The sequence below is a fragment of the Liolophura sinensis genome, chromosome 4, assembly GCF_032854445.1.
Source record: "Liolophura sinensis isolate JHLJ2023 chromosome 4, CUHK_Ljap_v2, whole genome shotgun sequence".
NCBI classification, from domain to species: domain Eukaryota; kingdom Metazoa; phylum Mollusca; class Polyplacophora; order Chitonida; family Chitonidae; genus Liolophura; species Liolophura sinensis.
The window spans coordinates 15,811,476-15,831,920 of NC_088298.1; the positions used below are offsets into that span (position 1 = coordinate 15,811,476).

At 37.7% G+C, this 20,445-nt stretch overlaps 1 protein-coding gene across 1 annotated transcript in view; it reads right to left on the bottom strand.

The window, feature by feature from the left end:
* Positions 1-20,445, bottom strand: part of LOC135464444 (uncharacterized) — a 62,149-nt gene that overhangs the window by 37,622 nt on the left and 4,082 nt on the right. The window contains exons 2-5 of the mRNA XM_064741870.1: positions 16,643-17,284; positions 15,891-15,948; positions 4,068-4,198; positions 3,010-3,049 (exon numbers count right to left, since the gene is read on the bottom strand). Of these exons, the coding sequence (XP_064597940.1) occupies positions 3,010-3,049; positions 4,068-4,198; positions 15,891-15,948; positions 16,643-16,802 (389 nt within the window). The 5' untranslated portion in view covers positions 16,803-17,284. The remainder of the gene's footprint in view (positions 1-3,009; positions 3,050-4,067; positions 4,199-15,890; positions 15,949-16,642; positions 17,285-20,445) is intronic.

Consider the following 20,445-nt stretch of genomic DNA (forward strand, 5'->3'; position numbering starts at 1 on the left):
CTATAGCGGCGGTATATAGTGCAGTGATGCTCATCTGACCTTGGTCGATAACCTAGCAAAGTGGGTGGGGCACATGATAATCAAGGTAAGCTAATGCTAATGAGGGATATGTCAGGATCTTGTCCACACACACCTTAATCCAGCTCAGCTCAGGTGTACATGTACTTTATCATGACTTATTGTCAGGCAATAACTTAGTTAACGGTATTACGGGCTCCGGTTGTTCAACACCAATTTAAGACTTAACAGCTTTAACTTTAAAGTAAACATTAAGTCTGCCACTATCTATACATAAGATAAATGATACAGGACACAGTTATAATAGAAAAATATGGCACTGACGGACAATTCACTCCGAGTAGCCATGTTGTAGAAGTCATTATGGACTTGGCCAATCACTAGCGCTGAAAGCGTCATGTGATAATTGGCAGTCCCATCAAAAACCCTATTAGCTCTCGATTGTGGGTGTGGTTTCTGATAGTGGATAGACACAGTAATAGATACTGATGCAATAAATTGGATTCTCAAGGTTAGTTTAAAAGAAAAGAACACATTTATGCAAACTACACTTTAAATGAAAAAGCAATACAAACTGCGTGGAATTCTGTTTTTTTTTTTTATAGATTTTTTAAAGTCTTCGTAAGACAGAAAAAATGGTTAAAACATCGTCACTTTTTCTGCAAAATCCACCGATTTGAGGCATATTAATGGCATTGCCATGTTTCAGGCTTGTCCAATGAAAAGCCTCCTTTCCTTCTTTTGAATATTCATTCTGACATCAAGGTGCTTAAAGTTTTACTCTTACCATGTGATTAACGTGCATTTCCGGTCTCAGCTAAATGCGTACATGTATCGTGACAATCATGGATTTTAAGGTCTGTGAAAGCCAACCCTAACAAGGATGTACTAGGGGGCCACATCATGCGTAAATGCATGGCTGTTGTCTGCCAAACTGTGTCTGGAATGCCTTGTCCTGAAGAGCTACTGGGCAAAGCTAAGCACAATGACGTATGTTATCTGTTGAAATGGTGGCGTAAAAAAGTCTTCAATGTTTAACTATTAAATACTCACATAATAAGACAGAAAATTCAGATATTTTATTTAACCTTATTTAACTAGCTCTTTCATTTAAGGTATAGGTTGTATAAATGTGTTTTTTTCTTTTTAAGTCTTAAACTGACGCATTTTGGACCACACATTTATGAGCAGGGAACTGAGAATAGCTGCCCATGTTACAATGCCTACAGGTTGAGGAGGATACTGCAGTAACTTGTCAGGGTGAGCTAGCAAGAAAACTGCATCTCCCCAAAATTGGAATAAAAAAGTCTGTTATCAATCAGAAGGTCCTGCTATGTTCTGTAAATTCCCTGATGTCGGTAAAGCCAGCTAGGCCAAATATCGAGCAGGGCCGCTACAACACGACTCTTGTGTCCACGAACATCGCCTTGACTGAGCGCCAAACTAACAGAAATATCGGCCCTTTGAACACGGAACAGAGCTGATACTCTCTGATTGGGTATCAGGCGTTTTTGTTTGTATTTTCTCATTGTTACAATGTTTAATACTGATGGTACAGGAGAGCTCCTAGGTATTACGACGTCACTCTAGATAGCTATAACATGGTAAAATGGCGTCACCAAATGAGCGGCAAGGTACTGATGATTTATTGCTATTTATTTTGTTGATGGTGTAGAATTTTAACAATATTTTTAGAGCATTTCTGGAATACTACTTTATAAATTAATTCAGCTTTAGTGGCTGACTTTATGTTCGCTTTAAACTAAGTCTTCATTTGTGTACTTACCCCAAAAATAATTGCGTAAGAGTATATCAAATATGAACTAAATCAGTTGCTCTTATGTTCTGATTTTGGACACCTGCACTGGCTGTTGAATTTGGTTAAAACCTTGAATAAACAATATGATTTAATACCAGTATTAGCTAATACACTTTGCAACAACTGGGACCTGCCAATGAGCCTGAACGTAGAATAATTCTTCTCTTTTTCTACACCTCAAATACACTTCATGTTTCTCTTCAGGAAAAACGTAAAATGTAAAATGAAGTTCATGAAAGCACAAGTGTTTATTTCTTTATTTGATTAATGTTTTCTATAGTATTAAAGAAAGTAACCAATGGTAGAAAGTCCATTTAAAAATTAATCCAAAAATACCTGTTTTGTTTTTAAGATTTTACTTTCACTCATAGGCAATTAAATGTCATCAAACATTTTAATTGTAAGGTGGTTTTATGACCTAAGGTGTTTTACGTCTTTGAAATTTTGTAATTTTCTGTGATTGCTAAACACCTTATTCACATTCAATGTAATACATGAATGATTATGACGACCCAATCGCTGGACGGCCGAAATTGGGAAAGTCTGGCAAGAACCTGCGGATGCTCGTGGGTTTCCCCCAGGCTCTGCCTGATTTCCTGCCACCATAATGCTGGCTGCCATCATATAAGTGAAATATTCTTGAGTACAGCGTAAAACACCAATCAACTAAATAAATAAATAAATCACATGTGCGTAACACCAATCAAATAAATAAATAAAATTTGCTGGAGACCGACAGCTTTCCACCTATACATCTATGATGAACATATATACATGCATGTAACAACTTAAGTTTGCCAGGATCCCTCCTCCCTCGCTCATTTATATGATTGCTGATTACGCCATGCTCAAGAATATTTCACTTATATGATGGTGGCCAGCATTAAGGTGAGAGGAAACCCACAACCATCTGCAGGATGCTGAAAGATCTTCCCATGTACGACGGGAGAGGAAGTCAGCATGAACTGGAGTTGATCCTCACAACCACAATACTGGTGGAGGCTCCTGGGTCGCTGTGCTGGGCTTTTCATGCTAACCCTCTCAACCACAGAGTCCCCTCGTTATCGTATGAGTGAAAATTTTGAAAGTGAAAACACTCAGAAATATAAATAAATGTATATTATCAGGTAATACTTTGAGTAATCTGGTCAACAAAGTTTGATCAAACTTACCTTTTTCCATCAGAGTCCCCTGTCCTTGTCATTGATATAGCTGAAAGTACCAATTTGAACAAGTCTGATATGCTGATACATACAATTTGATGGACATCTGACATACTGGACATACTGGAAACCAAACAATCATACTCAGAGAGAGCCTGGTATATATATCCACAGGTGAGTTAAATAGACACTGGCTACAATATGATCACTCCCGTTTTACAAGGGGTGTTAGATCAGAAGATTCAGGCCAATATTTCAAAGATATTTGTTTGGCCTATCCTGCCAGCCTGGGCAATCCTGATGTAATCTGAAATGCGATGAACGACACCTCCTGAAATATGATGAATGAGACCACCTGAAGTATGACGAATAACACCATCTGAAATATGACGAATAACACCATCTGACATATGACGAATAACACCATCTGAAATATGATGAATGACACCATCTGAAATTTGATGAATGACGTCTGAAATTTTATGAAAGACACCATATGATATGTGACGAAATAACACTATCTGAAATATGATGAATGACACCATCTGAAATATGACGAATAACACTATCTGAAATATGACGAATAACACCATCTGAAATATGACGAATAACACCATCTGAAATATGACAAATAACACCATCTGAAATATGATGAATGACACCATCTGAAATATGATGAATGACACCATCTGAAATTTGATGAATGACGTCTGAAATTTTATGAAAGACACCATATGATATGTGACGAAATAACACTATCTGAAATATGATGAATGACACCATCTGAAATATGACGAATGACACCATCTAAAATTTGATGTATATCATGCACCTTCATCTTCTGAAATAACCTTAAATGGTGTCATACATCTTGTTGTTTTGCAAATAGCTCCTTTGCATTTTCACAAATTTTTACTATGCAAAAAAAAAAAAAAAACGAGAATAAAAGCAGAATATAATATAGAAAAGAACAATAAAAATAAAAATTTATATCCTGTGAAACTGTCAAGTCACAGGTACATGAATGCCACACAACAAATTTGAAGTCGTCGTTGGCCTCACAGTACCTTCCTCTCCTAACTGTATATCATCATCATCAGCCAGCTGTCTGTCAAAGGATTGGTTGCCATGGTTACCAGCATCAGTCGTTTTAGCAGTTTCTGGATCCTCGATAATTCCATCACCAACTCCCTTGGGGCTGTAATCAAAGAGAAAAAGAAATACAGGTAAATTAACTGACACATGAAAAGGCACAAAGAATGACAGGTAATCCCCACAAACTGGTTTTAATACATGTAGAGTAAGTATTTTTACGTAATTTGCTTTCATGTTTTGTAATACGAAGCCCAGGGTGCAATGACCCAGGAGCCTTATCAATGCTGTCGCTATGAGTTCAAATCCAGCTTGTGCTAGCATCCTCTCCAGCTGTATATTACAGCTAGGGTCTGCCAGCAACTTGCAGATGGTCATGATCGTATAAGTGGAATGTTCTTGAGTATGGCGTAAAACACGAATGAAATAAATAAAAAAATCAAAGCACAATGAAAGTCAAACTTCATCTATAACTATTCATGATAACATAATTACGGGCTTAACACTGTCGTAACGGTGTTTGTTGTGTAACCCGATATCACTGAGCCTTGTTTTGTACAGAGTCAAATCCTGAGAATGCCAAGTATTCAAGGGATTTTATGACGCCCGCACCTAACAGAGGGGTAAAATTAAAGACTACAGCACAGAGAGTAAAACCAGAGCAGTGATGACAGTGTGATAATTGGTAAATGGTCACCAGTAACCAGTGAAATGCTGCCTCTTATCAATTTACCTCAGTCAGGGTAAATTCTGCAAGTTTCAATTCAACATGATGAAGCTCACATCTGGAAACTAAGTCTGTATGGACAAATTGATGGCCAGGGTGTATAAACCTACAGATAGTCCCTTGCTCCCTTAAGATTTATTTATTTATTTGATTGGTGTTTTACACCGTACTCAAGAATATTTCACTTATATGACGGCGGCCAGCATTATGGGGGGAGGAAACCGGGCACAGCCTGGGGAAACCCACGACAATCGCACGTAAGGCCACAGAGGAAGCCGACATGAGCTGCACTTGAACTCACAGCGACCACATTGGTGAGAGGCTACTGGGTCATCACGCTATGCTAGAGCGTAGAATCTAACCAACTGAGCCACGTAGGCCCCTGAACAGGCAAATAATGAAAGTAGACTACCAACAGCACACAGCTGTACATAATCCCACTGTACATGTACATATATAGCTGAAAGCTATCATAATTCCTCCCCAAACACTTTGCACACCGATAAATGGGATTAACAAGAGACTGGCAGCTATGGGAGTTTCATATCTCACTGAAAACCTGACAAGTTAAACTCGTGAAGCTGACCCCTGAATATCTTATACTGCTGAGGGAAAATGTACTATACACATTTCATTCCATTTACTTATTTAAAGATCATCCCATACAGTTTTAAATTTCTTCATATGATTACTTGGAAATTACAGATAATGCATCCACATGACAATTAAAATTTTTTGGGGGCAGATTTTTAACCTTACAATAAAGTAGGTATATTGTGTACATGTAATATGTAAAGCATTTATAAGCAACAGTGAACAGGTTCAGTGAAGCAGGAATTTAATCAAAGATGGCCGACACAACCAGTTAGTATTTATTTATTTGATGGGAGTTTTACAATGTACTTCAGAATATTTCACTTATACGACCAGCATTATGGTGAAAGGAAACTGGACAAGAGCTCAGGTGAAATCTGCGACCATCCACTCATTGCTGACAGGCCTTCTCCCAGCAATTGTATTGGTGAAAGGCTCCTAGGTCATTGCACCGTTCTGGTGGGCTAGACACCTCAGCCATGGAGGCACCTCTGGCTAGTATTCTGACGGCCATCATTGCAAATCCATTCTCTCGAGCATACATGTATATATGTCATGGTGAAAGATCAGGAAGTCCAACTGAAAAGCTTCGTGAGCAGGACACACTACCAGTTATTTACAGGCCCAACTGTTATCGCACAGCAGCCTTTATAAACGTAAGTCAAAATTTCAAATGACTTATTGTTGTTTCTCATGTTATAAGGTCAAAAGTTCGCTTGACAGCCTAAGCTCTGGGTAAGTTCTTGTACAAGTCAAAAGTTTGCTTGACAGCCTAAGCTCTAGGTAAGTTCTTGTACAAGTTAAAAGTTTGCTTGACAGCCTAAGCTCTGGGTAAGTTCTTGTACAAGTCAAAAGTTTGCTTGACAGCCTAAGCTCTGGGTAAGTTCTTGTACAACAAATTTCAACTAAAAAAACGGAAAGTAACCTCCCAACTTTTATGACTGAAGTCTTGACTTAAGTCTGACATGTCTAAGATTGAAATGGGCAGAATATGAGACAAGCATCACCCGATACCGATTCTTCTCAACCAATGGCAGCCATGCAAATTTTTCAATCACACAATGGTGATCAGTTTCGTGGTTAAGCATAACTGGAGTATCCTAGGTTAAACCACCGGCCTTTGTAAAGTGCCTCATGAACTTTCTGACATGTGCATCATTGTGTACATTTGTACATTGTACATTTACGTACATGTATTACAAACGTAACAGGGACCTTCCATGGGCAGGTCGTTAGAGTGTTAGTGCAGTGCAATGACCCACAACCTCTCCCCAATGTGGTTGCTATGAGTTCAAGTCCAGCTCGTGCTGGCTTCCTCTCATGGGAAGGTATGTCAGCAAGTTGCGGTTGGTAGTGGACTTTCCCCGGTTTCCTCCCACCGTAATGCTGGACGCCGTTGTATAAGTGAAATATTCTTTAGTGTGGCATATAACACCAATCAAATAAACAAACAAATAAAATGTTCATTTTTTCTTGCCAGAAATTTTCATGATCGTGAAAATTGTGAATGTTACAAACAGCTCAAAGAGCAAATAACCACGACACAAAACTGCATGTAGTTAACTTTGACCTGAACCCAGATTCGCATGTACATGTGTCAATGAGTATGTTATATGTAATTGGCATCATTTGCTGAAAAAAACATAAACAGCTCCATTGTACTAAGAGCAAATAATCATGGCACAAAACCGCATGTAATCAACTTTGACCTGAACCCAGATTCGCAAGTATATGTACATGTGTAGATTTTCAAGTATAATGGAATATGATATACATGTATGTAATTGGCATCATTTGCTGAAAAAAAAATGAACAGCTCCATTGTAGTAAGAGCAAATAATCACGGCACAAAACTGCATGTAGTCAACTCTGATCTGAACCCAGATTCACACGCACATGTACACGTATTGTGGAGTATGGTATATGTGATTGGCATCATTTGTTGAAGAAAATAAACAGCTACATTGTACATACATACATACACAACACTATCTATTTCCTCTGCCAAAAAGTGACTCAGTTTTATCTCCTGGGTACAGAATTAGACTGAAAAGTCCAATAAGTATTAATTTGTGTTAATCCTAAAAGCTGGGGAGACATGGCCTACCTGTTGTACAGCACATCCTAGATAACACCTGAGCTTCTGAGCTTTACAGTACATGCATAGGAAACTACATGTGAAGGTGTTTAAAGAAACATGAGAAAAGCATGTTCTCTTCACTACCTCACCCCCCTATAGGTGAACAATAGTGTCCATCCAACCATAGCAGGAAGCCCACTAGAAACTGGTGACATCTTGTCTCTTCATACCCTACCTGGTTCAACTGTCCACTAAGCCACAGTCATTCATACATTTTGTCTTCATTGTCCTAAAAAAATCCGCTGGTAACTTTAAGCCCCTGGTCTTCAGCAACACTGTATAACCAGGCCTATCAGCATCTAAATGGGAGCAGGTACTTGGGAGGAGCTTTGCTTTTTCGGCAAAAGTACATGTGTTAAAAGTGGATGACTTAATTTTGTTTTTACAGATCTAACTGCATTGCCTCAGGGGAAGGCAGGTACAGTCTGCTCACTGTCACGCAACACTGAACTCTCCAAAATATCAATTGCTGACAAAACAGGTTTTGCCGTCTAAATTCTGTCTGATATTATCAAATATTTCTTAATCTTGATTACATATTTTAAGACAATGTATTCAAGTTATGACTATCTCTTATTAACTAAACCAGACACCGGGATCGCAAAACAATTTTAGACTGAAGTCAAAATTTCAAACCACAATTTCTGATGTCCAAAAATGACTTGACAACAGAAATTCTGGTTAAGTCAGTGTACAACAAAGTAACCAACGGAAAGGAACAAAATTTAGTGTCTGAAATACTGACTTACTGAGAGGACTTACCAAAGGCATGTAAGCTGCCCCGCCCGAGCCATTATACTGATATGGGTCAACCAGTCATTGCACTATTTTCTTCAAGCTGAATGCTAAGCGAAGAAGTTACAACTTCCCGTTTTAAAGTCTTAGGTGTTACTCCCGAAGCGGACACTCTACCAACCGTGCTAACCAGGCTGGTCATGTTCTTTTGAAGTTCTCAGCATACTAGTATTATGCGAAGTGAGAAAATGCTTACTGCTAATATACTCTATATACTAACTTCCCTTGCTTATTTGTTTCGTTGTTGTTTTACAGCCCTCAAAAGGAAAAGACCTCAAAAATTGAAGTGGGCATCAATAAATAGACCACTTAAAACTATGCACAAATATACATTCATTTATTTTTTTAGATTTTTGTGAAAAGGTGCTCAAACATTTGAATTCTAAGGAGGGCTTTATGGACCATACTATCAAAGGTTAGGAACTATGATGTCATGGGAAGTTTATCTCACTATAATGATGACACTGAATGTTGGAATAATTCTTTTTTACCTAAGAGTAAAACATCACTGAAAATAATGTTCCCAAAAATTATTTCCTTCTGGTGAACATCAGGTAAAAATGGTGACTTGACATCAGAGTTCCCAGATACTGTCAAAATGGCTCATAGAGCCCACCATAGTATTCAAATATTTAAATGTCTTTCAACACTGAATAAAAAAAATAAATGAAAGTATTATTACGCATAGTTTTCAGTTGTCTATATGTTGAATACCACTTCATATTTTAGCTTTCTTTTACTTTGAGAACATTTCAGATATTTGATTGCCTGTGATGATGTGAATGAGATGAGGAGACAGGCACAGTCCTGAGGAAACATAATATCCAGAGGCTAAACAAATCCCAGAGGAAACGAGACAGAGCCATAGAAAATTTACCCAATAAATAGACACATTCTAAAGGAAACCGGATAAGGGCCCAGAGGAAACCTGACAGAGCTGAGAGAAAACCATTTAGAACCCAAAGGAAACCAAACAGAGGCTTCAGGAAAACAGTTTGAGCCCAGAGGAAACCAGACCAATTCCTGAGAAAAACAGATCAAACCCAGAGGAAACCATACCGAGCCTTGAGAATGACTGAATGAATGATTATGGTTTAACGCCACATCGGCAATATTTCAGCCATATCGTGGCGAGAGCAAGGTGAAAACACGAGGCAGTTGAGGTTTCCGGTATTGTGGTGAGAACATCAAAAATGAAACAAATTTTTGGACATGTTTAAAACCCGATTAGAATAACCAAAAACAGTTAAAACTCGAAAACCCTCAAATTTCAAAAATAATATATCAAGAAATGTATATATAACTTTATCGATAAATATTTATATATTAATAAATTATATCTTATGACAAAGGCCAATGGCCTTCAAATAATTAATTCAAATATTTAAATGTCCCCAGCGATGTTGTCAAATAAATCATATATAGTTGACTGAGTAGAATCTCTGCCGAACTTGGGCAAATTCCACACAGTCAACCAAGATATGTTTGATGCCATATTGGGCATCGCATCCAACGCGCTCAGGAGCACTGCTCCCATGTAGTATGAAAACCACACACAACCTGCAGGAAACCCGGCAGAACCCGGAGTACACCGGATAGAAACAATAGGAAGCTAGACAGAGCCCATGGCTAGACCAAAGAACACTTGAACATCTCACCAAATGCCAGATAAACCTTCAGACTGAAGCAAAACCACAGGAAAAATCAGGCTTGCATGAACACTTAATCTCAACAGTCAGGAGCTACACTTAGTTAATTTCTGGGTCACACGGCTCTTATTTGTCATGAGTCATGAGAGAAGTTTGTCCAACTTGCAGCATGTAGCATCAAGACACTGACACAATAAACCTTACACTTCTGAGACACTTCACCAGTCCAAAGGACAGCAGGTATGAATGCAATTTCATAAACAGTTTCAGAAACAGGTTAATGACCTAAATATTTACCTGTCCTCAAGAAGTTCTCAACAGCTCAAAAAATTCTTTGCATGTTCAGCTAACACGTTTAAAGAATATGTTCAGGGCATTTCTCGACATAAACTAAAAAAAATAAATTTTCTGCGTAGCCATGATGTCAGATAGCCCATTAACCTCCCAAAAAGAAATTATCACAACATAAAGTATTAAGGACAAAATGCATTCAAACAGATTGAATAACGTAAATTTAATACTTGCTATTTAATAAAATTCGACACACATTTTGAAGATATTTACGGTACACTACCTGGCGTTTAAATACTCAGGCCTGCAGGCGAAATAAGAACAATCGAATATCGTTATCCAGGTGTTCAAGTGTGTAAGCTAAGATACTTGTTAGCTTACCAGGGCCTCATCCCTACTGACAGACGAACAATGTATCATGTAAGGACGGAAATGAGATGTACATATCCTTTTGTCTTTTTTTAAATGTAGTTAGTACATGTGCAACCCTTATTATACCAGTGCAGTAATGTCTGAGATTATCATTAGTCTTATAATACATGTACCGTAGATACTGTAATTCACAAGCATTTTTCAAGTGAAAACATTTTTCTTGATTCTGTTTGATTTGATCACCTTATATGACCACTGAAGAGTTTTTGTAAAGCCTGATTAATATCTTATCAGGGAAACTTACTTGTTGATTTCAAAAATTTGATTTCAAGGGCGTTTTTTGCTCCTGAAAATGCATTTTTACATACCAAACTTTACGTTAAACGCTGGAATTTAAATCTATACGTCGATTATTAATTAAATATCTAATTACATTTGATTAAATTTAACAAGTACTGCATTTGACCTGAAATTCGGACTGTGAAAAAGCTACACATTTTACCGGATTCTGAAATTTCTATTAATTTGTTCTGATGTCTCTCTGGAAAAATACATGAAGAATACAATCCAACTAAAGCAAGAAAAGCAATATTTTATGACCTTTATTGGCCTCTAAAAATGTGATCTGTCGAAGCCCAGTTTCTGGACAATTAATTTATTTAATCACACAGGTATATATTTATTCATTTATACATGTAGCCCTAAAGATCCAGGAAATGAACATTCTCAACTTCAATCATACTGTCAAGAAAAGAAAAAAAGTCTAACATCAGCTGCTGAAGATTTTTATTTTGTCATGATCAAATATTATGATAATTTCTGGAATATTTATACAAGTTGATCAAAATGTCTGCAACACTAATTAATGAATATATTAATTAATGTACACTTAACATGTATATTAACACGTGCTCACCCTATCCTTATTTTACATGTAACTTTCATCAAAGAAGTCAACATAAATGTATTTGACGATATTTCCATGTCTATTCGAAATCAATAGAGAGGAACAACAAAGCATAATTGGATAGTTTCAGGTTAGCACTCTTTTATGGCTGAAGGTAAAAAAAGTCCTACTGTACAATGTGACCTGTCGGAAATGCCAGGCAACTATTTTTAATTGAATATATACTATACCATGAACAGCAGCAAATGTTTTAGAGACAGATAGAGAGAATTGCATGAGCTGCTGAGCGCTTGTGAACTGAAGAATTTCCTGGAAGAAAAAGAGTCATTTGTGTAGAACACATCCAGACCACGGTGAGACAGGTGCTTGGGTAAATTAACATTAACAAAAGTTGCCTTACATTTTTGATAAATAATTATACAGTAGGACTTCTTTAACCTTTCGTACACTGACCAAAAGGTCTAATCTCAAAACTGTATTAATACTGATCTGACTGATTAAACCGTCATCAATCCCATGAAATTCCTTGATACACACCTTCTTTCTCAATATATGTACATGTCACTAGAAAACTGCTAAACTTTCGGTGAAATAACATGACAACTTTAAATCCCATTCTTCCTGCAAGCAAATGAAGACAAAGTTACGAGATACAGCCTATTTGATCCCACCACAATATATTCTCTAATTTCTCAACCTTTTCGCATATGAAAGAGCATTTTTCATTTCAATTTATGCACTGTTTTAATGCAATATTGGAGAGAAAAACGATTTGATTGGCCCAGCTACAGGGCTTTACGAAAGTATAATTTTTTCAGTCTGCACAGAATAATGCCTCCAGAACATGCTTGAATAAACACCTTGCATACATGCGAAATGCATGAAGATTTACTGTTAAATAAATTCTTGTCGCTTTTCACTTTTCCAAAAAACTTAGCCCAAGAAAACGCAGTTTCAGAGACAAATAAACGTGACAAAAAAAAAAAAAATACAATAAAATATTACTTTTGGTGCTGAAACTTATATTTTCCCAATAGAAAATAATCCTCCCATCCAAACAAACCTTTAAAACACCTTTCGAAGATCAGTAGAACTCTCACCATCTGGCACAATATGCAACTTAGCCATGGGCAAAAGCGCAGGTCATTTTATACCATGACGGACTTGTACATGGAGGAGCGTTAACTACAGAACTGCAGACCTGTGATTATAAAAGAAAGTCTACTACTTGTATAGATATACATGTACAAGTCTCACAGAATTCTGATCCCTTTTTCCCCCACCCAGTAGTATAATCCAATGATACTGACCTGTGACTACAGGGCCTCCCTATTTAACATTGCACCTCCATGCTAGTTGAAAGTCCAAAAATAAAAAAAGCTCAGCGAAGTCAGTTTGTCATTGTGAAGTGTTTTCAAGGGGTCTGCGCCAGAGAATCGGGGGAGTTTACAAAGTTGCTAGCTAGAGTGACCTGATGCAGACCCTGTCTTGTTTACGCACATGCCTGAGCACAGGTATTATGAATAGAGGGGTGAAGCAGGTAACTGAATTCTGGTGCAGTAATCTGTCTAAAAATAGTTCCCTTCATAATGAGCAGGGGGATGTGTTACTTATTATATATGTGTACTCCCTCAGCTTTCTCACGACATTCGCCAGCGTTTTTCTTGCACAAAAGTCTGGTAGTTCATGGAAACTGTGCTTCTAAAATATGGGGTTGTACAAGTAACTCTAAAGAACCCAAACACACCACATGGGCTTGTCTAGGGATACTAAGGGATATTAACCACTATGATTCATGTAATAGAACAAAAGTACTGTACACAATTTACCATGAATGTATGATACTGTGGAGTCAGAAAACCGATGGGAAAAAAATATTGTGAAATAACTAGACCTTCCATCAGAAAAAAAAATAAATACAAATTTCCTGACTAACTGACAAAAAAACTTAAGGATTATCTGTAAGGCTTTTTTTTAGGTTTATTGGGGTATACAAGAAAAAAAAAAAAACACTGTGCACACAGCATGAACCCACTTGGCACTTCATACAAGAGTTTGCACAGTGGTTTCAGTTGGAAAATGATTTTGATCGAACTTTGGCTAATTTGGGCGACATCACTTGCAGTCGGCCATGAACCATTGCCTCCGCAGGACTGTCATTGTCCGTGTCACCATGTGTCATCAAGCTCATACTGGGGTAAGCACTACTGTCTTAACAGTCTTCAAAGAACGATATCAAGAGCCTATTATGACAAAGGCCCCCCCAAAAGCAGAAAGGAAGGGCATGTTACTTTAAATAAAATGACACAAAATTTTGTCCATTATCAAGTTGGTCATTTTGAATGATTATGAGGGTTACATTGAAAGATATTTTGAGATTGAGAGAAAATATTAAAATTGTATGATCAAAATCCTATGGAACTGAGCTAACACATTGGTTCAAAAGAATTTATGATGAATAACAGTATTTAGCCCCAATAACTGAAGAGTCCTCGGACACATAACCTTCAGCAGATTCCGTAAAGTTTCCTTGTATGATTTGTTTATTTATTTATTTGATTGGTGTTTTACGCCGTACTCAAGAATATTTCACTTATACGACGGCAGCTGGCATTATGGTGGGGGAAACCCACGACCATCCGCAGGTTGCTGGGAGACTTACGCACTTACGGCCGGAGAGGAAGCCAGCATGAGCTGGACTTGAACTCACAGCTGGACTCTCACTCACTGGTGAGAGGCTCCTGGGTCACTACGCTGCGCTAGCGCACTAACTGACTGAGCCACGGAGGCCCCTCCCTTGTATGACACAATAATATTCCTTATATGACGCTGAATCAAGCAGATATGACGATGAGTATGGCAATTATGCTGGAATGATGTTAGTTGCATTAAAGAGTATGATGCCATTTGTAACTGTACAACAGCATCGGATGACATCGTATGTTCATTGTTCACATCACACTAGGCAGAAGTGGGAAGGACAGAAAATTGTTTCCGTATTATCCTCAGAAACTAAATATGTGTTTACACACTGTAATTTTTGTACCAAGGAGAAAAGCAGTTCAGACTGTCTCAACCTTCATTACTTCGCCTTACTAACAAGACAATTTCGCAGGTGTAGCTTTTTAAAGCTGCAACCACACCAGACAGAGGGGTTGTTTCCAGGCTACAACCGAAATGGTCAGCGGCTTCTCTGCTACACAGAGACCCATGTTTTAGCTTTCTACAGAGCCTTTGATATCCCTTAATTAAATTTACCCTGCCTTATTAATATGTCCTGTTACAAGCAGAAGTACACATGTACTTTTAGAGTGAATTTATTTACGGGTAGATTCAAAACTTTTTTTAAAGTATTTGATTGCTATTTAACTGTATACTCCATATTTCCAAAATAACCACATTATTTTCAGGTAAATGACCACAGTCCACTAGTACAAAACCCTCCTACAAGAAAAAACACTGACTAAGTATTCCACTTCTAGTCTAAAAACAATGAATAAATAAATCCTTGGAGTTTAACGTCTAACTTTTCACTCATATGAAGACGAGGAATCATAAGGTGTGTGTCTCCTTGTGGTAGGGCGAGTCCATGCCGCCAAAGCGCTGTCGCCACTGAAGCATCATGCCGAAGACACCAGACATGACACCCTATCCAGTCACATTATACTGACACCGGGCCAACCAGTCCTGTTTCCTAGCTCGAACATCTTAGTGCTGAGTGCCAAGCGAGGCAGCAACAACTACCATTTTTAAAGTCTTATGTTAAAGTTCAAAAAGCATACCTTTTTATTTTTGTGATGTTTTATACCCGAAACATCGGCGTTCAAAGTAAGCAAAACTGCAAACATTGACAAAATTAAAGTTATTTCGGTAACCCCAGAACACAGTTGCTTCCTTTGATGTACGTCACTTAAACAGCATTTTGCCTTTTAGCTATATAGGCTTGGGGTAAGAATGACATGACACTGTGTTTCCAGTTTCCTTAAAGTATGGCGTATGGCGTATGCCAAGGCCTCGTAAGAATTCTTTATGAAAAACTGACGTCATTTACGAGAAGGTGGGTGGAAAAGGGATCAAAATAACTACGAGAAGTTGATTTACAACATTTTGTGAAAGTAGTTCTCCAGGCATAGCGAACCAAAATGACTGTGGCCATTTAGTGCTGTTTCCATCCTCTTTCGATTTACCTAAAGTTAAATTATTTACTGTCTTTTTCTTTTAACATTACAAGCAGGAAGATGTATATGTAGCTGTTGCCAAGGTGATGGTGGCCCTTAACAGAGGGATCTGTGGAAATGGCCCTAATAAATAATAATTACCTACCTCACAGGACTGGTGTTTCCCTCAGAGCCATGGTGATCATCAGGGTATCCATTAACACCTAATGTCAAAATAATTACAGGTGATATTATGGCCTAAAATACTACAAAGAGCTTTAGCTTAATTCACCGTTAACGAACCAGTAACATGGAATTCTATCCAGTTTTCATTTATATAATGGTGGTCAGGTTTACAAGTGGATTGGCAGGAAACTGGACTGGCAAGTAAAAAGCCTGACAAACTTACATACTTCAAGCCGTAGATAAATCAACAAAAAATGCTTATTTATTTATTTGATCAAAGTTTAAGGCCGTACTCAAGACTATTTCACTAATACAACAGTGGCCAGCATTATGGCAGGAGGAAACCGGGAAAGCCCAGAGGGAAACCCACGATGATCTGCAGGCTGCTGAAAGACATATCTTTCCTCATGAGAGTTATTTCCCTTGAATCTATTCGCGGACATACAGACAAGAGATCTTTTGTTTATTTCTTCACTTAGATGTACTTATACATTTATTGCATAAACTTCTGCAAGGATAATGTTCAACCATCCTGTGGAGTATACTTTAGTAAACCACAGGCCTTTGGCAAGTTAATGACAAACTTTCCCATATGATAATTTGTCTTCAACATCACTGACAATTTAATGTCACCAAGGCTCCATGTAGAGTGAGAGTGGGACAATCTACAAATTCCCTGATAAAGGCCAGATTTGAACCCACATCTTGCAGTGGAAAAATATTCAGACTCACCATTTTCCCCATTAGCCTCCATGATAACTGACTGTTCTCCTTGTACAGTGTCCTCAGTGACACCGTTGTGGCTGAAGGAACCCGCAGACAGCTCCCTTTTTAACACCGACTCTGACAGATTTTCATCGCCGTTCGTTTCAGAACTGCTTGATAGCGACATACCACTGCCGCCATCCCATTTGGCTTTGAACTTGTGCTGGTAGTCGCTGAACTTTCTTTTGAGGAACTCTCGTCCTTTTTGAAGCGCATCCTTGACCTTTTTGCCCGTTTCAGCACTGATGCGAGACGCCTTTAATTTTGCTCCGCATTGATCATTGTTAGCCGTAGGAAATTCAGAGTTTAAATCTGTATCACAGTCTTCTGACAAATTTCTGGAAGAATTTATTGTGTCGTTGTCATAATTCTCATAACACTGGCTAGAACTCTCTTCTCGTCTTTCATCTGCAACATCTTCACTTTTTAGACTATTCTCGTCACCGAGAGAGTCACGCTGATCCTCAAGATAGCCGTCATTTCCACTTCCACCAACTCCCCCATCATTGTCGTCATGGCTACAGTTTTCGGTCACGTCAACAAGGGAAGGAGACTCATCTCCATATTTATCCCGCCTGAAAATTTTCCGCAGTGACGCCGCAAAGTTTTCTGCAATATAAATCACAAAGTTACAGACAATTACAGGTAACCTCTCTATTAACAACTGTTCAAAAAAATTTCTCTCATCTACACTAAATTAAATCCAAAAATTTTTCCTTCTTTATAAAGATAAATAAAATCCATAAATTTAACGCAAGGGATACATGAACATTTGGTATAATACCTTGTACTTTTACACAATCGCTATTTTGTTGTAATCATTATAATTAACCTTTTTGCCACCTTTTAACAAAGAGCTACTTTCAGTGCGATCTATGCACCTTTTTAATTTGATTTTGGAAACAAATCAAACTGCACATTGGTTGGGTTGGTCAGTTTCAGAGCTTCACAAAAAGGACAACATTATCTGTACGTACAGAATAAAACGGCTTGAATACACATCTTGCTAACGTACAAAAATGGCTGAAGTATTACAGCATGTCGACAATGGGAACCGTGACGTGTCCCACAACAAAAGGGACATCGCCATGATATGCTAGAAATGATGACACTGAACGCCATGTATATAAGCCCCACCACCAAAAAGCAACAAAGTTCATGCAAGATAGATCCTGACTACTTATCATGCTTAATAGTACAAAACAAAACTTCCTGTTTCTGCAAGATAACATGTCAGTCTTGTCTGGTGATGAGATTATTCTATACACACATCCATGTACAGCGATGAATCTGCACAATTTTTTAAACTATACTTCTTCTTTTATCCCCTTTATCGATATCTTTCCAGATTTCAGCAAGTTAATAACACGTTATAGCATATCGATTGTAACTTTACAATTAACAATTTGTAAAGCTTCACTGTTTGAGCACTGAATTCTAAGAGAAACACATCTATGTAAATAAAAAAAAAAAAAAATACAACAAGTAATGTACAAGGGCAAAAAAAAAAAAAAAACATCACCGAAAAAAAACCAAAAAAAAATAAAAGCCACTTTATGAGTTTAGGGATTAGGGGAAAGTCTGGGGAAAGTCTAGGGAATATAGGGCCTGGTTTCATGAAACTTCTTAAGTTCTGTAAATTGCTCAAGTCACTAGTATTTTGTCTGACATGGAGACTTCTGTCAAGAAAAAACAAGACAGTATTAAATCATGTTGCTTATGTAAAATAATTTAAAAAAAAGACGTTTTGTGCAAGCCGCCCCTGAAATTTAATAAAATTAAGTAATATATACATGTATGCATATATATATATACATTAATGTAGGTACAATGATATACAAGCTGCATTCTAATGACAATATACAGTATGCAATACTATATATACTTATCAAAGAACTTGATAATAAAAACTTTCCAAAACTTCACCCAAATACACCGAAAAATCCACCACATGCTATAAAATGGACTAAGTTGAAATAAACAGAAAATAAAAATCATGCCACAGGTGTTTTTTTGTGGAATACGGCAACAATATGGCTAAACAAAGGTGGAATGGCGAAAATGACTGGACTGGCACTACGAGACTTCTCATTCAAGTAACATAAGAACATGACACACTTTTGACTGTGCCTACATGTACAACATTCATAGTGCAGCTAGAGCGTTTAAAAGTTTTGTTTGTTAAGGGACCCCTATATGGATCATGTTGAAGTTCAAATACAACCCTGTCAGAACTTACACAACATATTACTTGTCTAAAGGTTGAAGGATTTCACTACGTGGGTCACACAAGGATTCGAACTTGGGTCTCTGTAGCTGAAGTCCAGTGCTCTACCAACTGAGCTAAAGTGAAATTCCTGTTACACTCCTCCCTACTTAAATCTTTCCCCTCTCCCAAGACACATTCACATTCACAAGCCAAGAGCTCCACGCTTCCTGGAACCTGTTATATCACGGTACCAGTGTAATGGTTGAAGGATTTCAATACGTAGGTCACACAAGGATTCGAACCCGGGTCTCTGCAGCGCTCTACCAACTGTGCCAAAGGGAAATTCCCGTTACAGTTGTAACATTTTTCATGTGTGTCATTGAAGTTGTTTGGACTATATCTCCAGCACCGTAGCAAGATTATACACCTGTACGAGGAGCTTTATTTTGATTGATTTATTTATTAATTTGATTGGTGTTTTATATCAGCCACAAAAATAATTCACTTAAATGACGGCAGCCAGCATTATGGTGGGAGGAAACCCATGGCCGTATGCATGCAGGTAGCACAAAACTTATGAAAATAATAGATTTCCGAATACATGTTAAAAAGTGGGGACTCACTGTACCTTGAAAATGGACATTTCACACATGTACATTCTAAAATTTAATGGTATAGTTTTCAATGTCTTAAATTTTTAGAATTAAAATATATGAAATTAATAACGTTGAACTTTAATCACAAGAGTCGATCGTATGACAGATTATAGCTCTCTATGGGTATCTACACAAAAAGTACAGCTATCCAAAAAACTTTAAAGAAAAAAGAATAGCAAAAATATTTAAATACTGCAAGTAGGCCCAGTGAATTCAAATCATGCAACAAAAACAACCACAACGTGCACTAGCAAATTTCAAGAAAGAGACAAAGATGGTCATTAGTATTTTACCTGACTGAATCCAGTGAGCCATGAGTGATCAAGATGATTAATTATGGAGTTTGTTTTAATATTAAATGTTATATTGTAGCAACTGAATCAGTCAGTACATTGTAGGTTAATAACCAATCAGAGTCAACCACACATCCATTTGGTCCAATGGGAGGAAAACTGAATCAGTCAGTACATTGTAGGTTGATGACCAATCAGAGTCAACCACACATCCATTTGGGTCAATGGGAGGACAACTGAATCAGTCAGTACACTGTAGGTTGATGACCAATCAGAGTCAACCACAAATCCATTTAGGCCATTGGGAAGGCAACTGAATCAGTCAGCACACTGTAGGTTGATGACCAATCAGAGTCAACCACACATCCATTTAGGCCAATGGGAGGATTACAATAAGATGCCTGCTGCTATTCAACATGTACATGTTGTATTATCTGATAAATGATTCGATGAAACCAGGTGACAGTCCTCATGAATCCACATATGAACCTTTTTGCTGAGTTTGACAGTTTGACACTTGCTATGAATCCAGATCTAGTCCTCAGCAATCCAGTACTGTTTCCACTGAACACAGTATAAATCTCCGATATATGTCTATGAATTAAATTTATT